The sequence below is a fragment of the Micromesistius poutassou genome (assembly GCF_964030765.1).
Source record: "Micromesistius poutassou genome assembly, chromosome: 17".
NCBI classification, from domain to species: Eukaryota; Metazoa; Chordata; class Actinopteri; order Gadiformes; family Gadidae; genus Micromesistius; species Micromesistius poutassou.
The window spans coordinates 9,814,997-9,818,170 of record NC_140287.1 but is presented as its reverse complement, the minus strand read 5'-3'; the positions used below and the strand labels follow the sequence as shown (position 1 = coordinate 9,818,170).

At 49.1% G+C, this 3,174-nt stretch overlaps 1 protein-coding gene across 2 annotated transcripts; it reads right to left on the bottom strand.

Annotated features, from left to right (window-relative positions):
- Positions 1–1,252: 1,252 nt before the first annotated feature.
- Positions 1,253–2,569, bottom strand: otx2b (orthodenticle homeobox 2b; the record flags this gene model as incomplete). 2 transcript variants are annotated; one of them, XM_084481858.1, is made up of 3 exons in its annotated part: positions 1,253–1,876; positions 2,047–2,198; positions 2,437–2,569. In XM_084481858.1, 3 exons carry the CDS (start codon positions 2,531–2,533, stop codon positions 1,253–1,255), a joined length of 873 nt encoding a protein of 290 aa, XP_084337984.1. The 2 variants fall into 2 exon arrangements, with proteins under 2 accessions (XP_084337984.1, XP_084337983.1); XM_084481857.1 differs by having other exon boundaries at positions 2,386–2,533.
- Between the last annotated feature and the right edge of the window lie 605 nt (positions 2,570–3,174).

The following is a 3,174-nucleotide window of genomic DNA, read 5'->3' as shown; positions in this document are numbered from 1 at the left end:
GGGAAGGTCATGGCAGAGGATGGTCTCGAAATCCTACTTAAACCTTTCACCAAAACCCGACACATTCTACCGGTTTAATTTAGGACCCATTATTTCACGTTTTTTTCTTGGGGTTTAAAAGATTTCTTTATGCTTTGGTCCAAAATGTTAAACTAGTGAAAAGGCTGTAGGCCCATGGGCTGTGTTGGGCACACTACTTTATAGGTTACGTTTAAACAACCTTAATAAATATAAATGAAGACATCGATTCCTCCGTCTTCACTTCACTTTTCCAACAGAAAAGCTAACATCCAACCGACGCGTAAAGGCGCGTGATTCTCTTTCACACACACGCACACACACGATCGAGTTTCTTGATGAATGAGCGGGGTCGGTTCTCAGGACCTTTATTCATGTCTTTTGGACGGCGGGGGCCACAGTGTCTGTGAAACCAGCGGGGGTCCATATCCATCGTGTGTGTGGACACCGGTGGTGGGGGATTCTTGCGCAAGTGTAGATCTCTCCTTAAGAACTTTTTCCCAGTATGGCTGGCCCTGGTTTTACTGGCTTGTGCTCCGGAAATCTCACCTCTGTATGCACTACCAATAATTTAACCATTAGCAAAACAAAGGTATAGAAATCTATTAAAATCACAGCAGAATCTTATGCGCGGGGCTCACAATTTGCATACAATACAACAGATCACAGTTTCGAAGGCTAGCACAGATAAAAAACACGTATGTACCATTTATATAAGACGCACACTGATTGTCTCTTAGAAACTACATATTGATTCCTTATAAACACTTTTTCTTAAATAAAGTAGTGCATCCGTGTCGCCTCGTGGACGCGCAGTCCTCCCACACCGTCTTCGTGAACGCACCTCTGCCATTACACGGCAAAGAGGTTCAACGCGTTGGAAAGAGGCCTGTCCATCCCAAAGTCAACAAGTCGTCGTGTCTGGCAGTTTGGTTTCGCAATCAAACATTTGTTTCGTGGCTGGAAAGAGTTTCTAAGAGTCCGCTCTGAATTGGCCCCCAGGTTGGCCCGCAGGTTTTCGTTTGCCCTCAGTGGCGTTCACAAACAAAGAACACGTCTTTGTCGGGCTAAAATAAATTAAACTTCCTCCTGGGGACGAACGTCAGGCCGCAATCTGGAGGCCTTCGAGTCCCGCCGCCCCACGACACAAATGGACCAGTCTATTCGGGTTTATGAGGGATGGCGGCGCTTCGCTTGAGGGGTCGATTCTGCACTTGACACGAGAATGTTCTTTTCACAGCACTTGGAATTTCCAAGAGGAAGTTTGATCTTTATAATCCAAGCAATCGGCGTTGAAATTCAGCTTCCACGAGGCCGCTTGGTCCTTATAATCCAGGCAGTCCGTGGTGGAGTTGAAGCCCAGCCCCGACGCCCCGTATCCCTGGGTGGAGAGGGGCGCCTGGGACTGGTTCAAATGGCTGGTGACCGCGTTAGTGCCCATGGGACTGAGGGTCGAGCCCGGGCCCGGCAGCTGGTGGTGCATCGGAGTCAGGTACGAGCCGCAGTCCATGCCGCCAAAGTAAGAGGTTGACCCGGCGTAGCCCTGGCTGTAGCCCGAGGCTTGAGTGTAGGTCATCGGATAAGATCGTTGCATGCACGAAGATGAGGTAGAGAGAGGGTCGGACAGCGGGGAGATGGACGCGGGGCTCCAGATAGACACCGGCGCGGTGCTGGTCGGGACAGCGGGGACGGTGGTGGTACTGGTCGGCGGGGTGAACTGTCCACTGGCCCCGCTCTCCGAGCTCACTTCCCGGGTGGGGGAACTCTTCTTCTTGGCCGGCCGCACCTTGTTCTGGCCCCCGTTCTGCTGCTGCTGCTGCTGCTGGCGGCACTTGGCCCGCCGGTTCTTGAACCACACCTATAGGAGCATCACATATTATCGACCTTGTAATGTTTATGGGGTCATATATTTTTTGCCAAAATAAGATTATGATTTTTTTTTTTATAAATTAGAAAACCGTAATTACAAACATTACGTTACGCCGGCTCTGTTAGTGTTCAGCGGTTCTCTGTCCTCTTTCTGCTCACCTGTACTCGGGACTCAGGTAAGTTGATCTTCAGCGCCACCTCCTCGCGCATGAAGATATCGGGGTAGCGAGTCTTGGCGAACAGCGCCTCCAGGACGTCCAGCTGGGCGCGCGTGAACGTCGTTCGTTCCCGCCTTTGCTTACGTGGCGTCGCTGTGATTAAAAATAACAAAACACGAAATTAATCATTTTATTTTGGTTTAATAAACATTAAAAAAAAGTGAAATCGGTTATATTTCTAATATAGGATCAAATGACCACCATGAGAACCGGCCCACAATATACAATCCTATTATAAACGTAAACCTTTTAATTGTTTTACTACAAACCTAATTAATACGCAGTGCTGGACTCACAGTGGCTCCTTTCTCAGGGAAGTGTGTGAACGTACCTGGGTATCCTACCGATGGGTGCAGGAGGTCCATCCCCGACGTGGTGAGGCTCAGCCCGTTGACTGTGTAAGGGGGTTGCTTCAGATACGACATCATGCTAATGTTCGTCTGGGGGTTGAAGTTGGAGAAAATCTTGAAAGCGGTTGAAGCACCAGCTATGTGCTCTGTGTTGCTCGGTTTGTCGTGTGGTCCGCGGATAGGCCGACCTGTCCCCAAAAAAAGACCAAACAATTAGTTCCTACTCGACTCCTTTTTTGGTTTTTGCAAAGAAAGAAACAGATTTTGTTGCAGAGCGCCACACAGCTGTCCTCCTCGGAGTGCTGCTTATTAAAACACGCTCGACCATTTTCTATCCCTCCCTCTCTCTCTCTCTCTCGCTCTCCCCCCCCCCCCCCCCCCTCCTCTCTCTCTCTCTCTCTCTCTCTCTCTCTCTCTCTCTCTCTCTCTCTCACACACACACACACACACACACACACACACACACACACACACACACACACACACACACACACACACACACACACACACACACACACACACACACACACACACCCTTGGGCAACGTAGCAACAAATTATTGCAACAAGTCATGTGACATGACAAACAGACGTACACGCCACTTTGGATGATGTGTGGAAAAAGCCAAAACAATGGATAAGAGCCGTTCGCAAATTACCGATAATAGAGGATCGATTTAATGCGATGTGTTTGAAACAAGGCCCGTTCAGCCTAATACA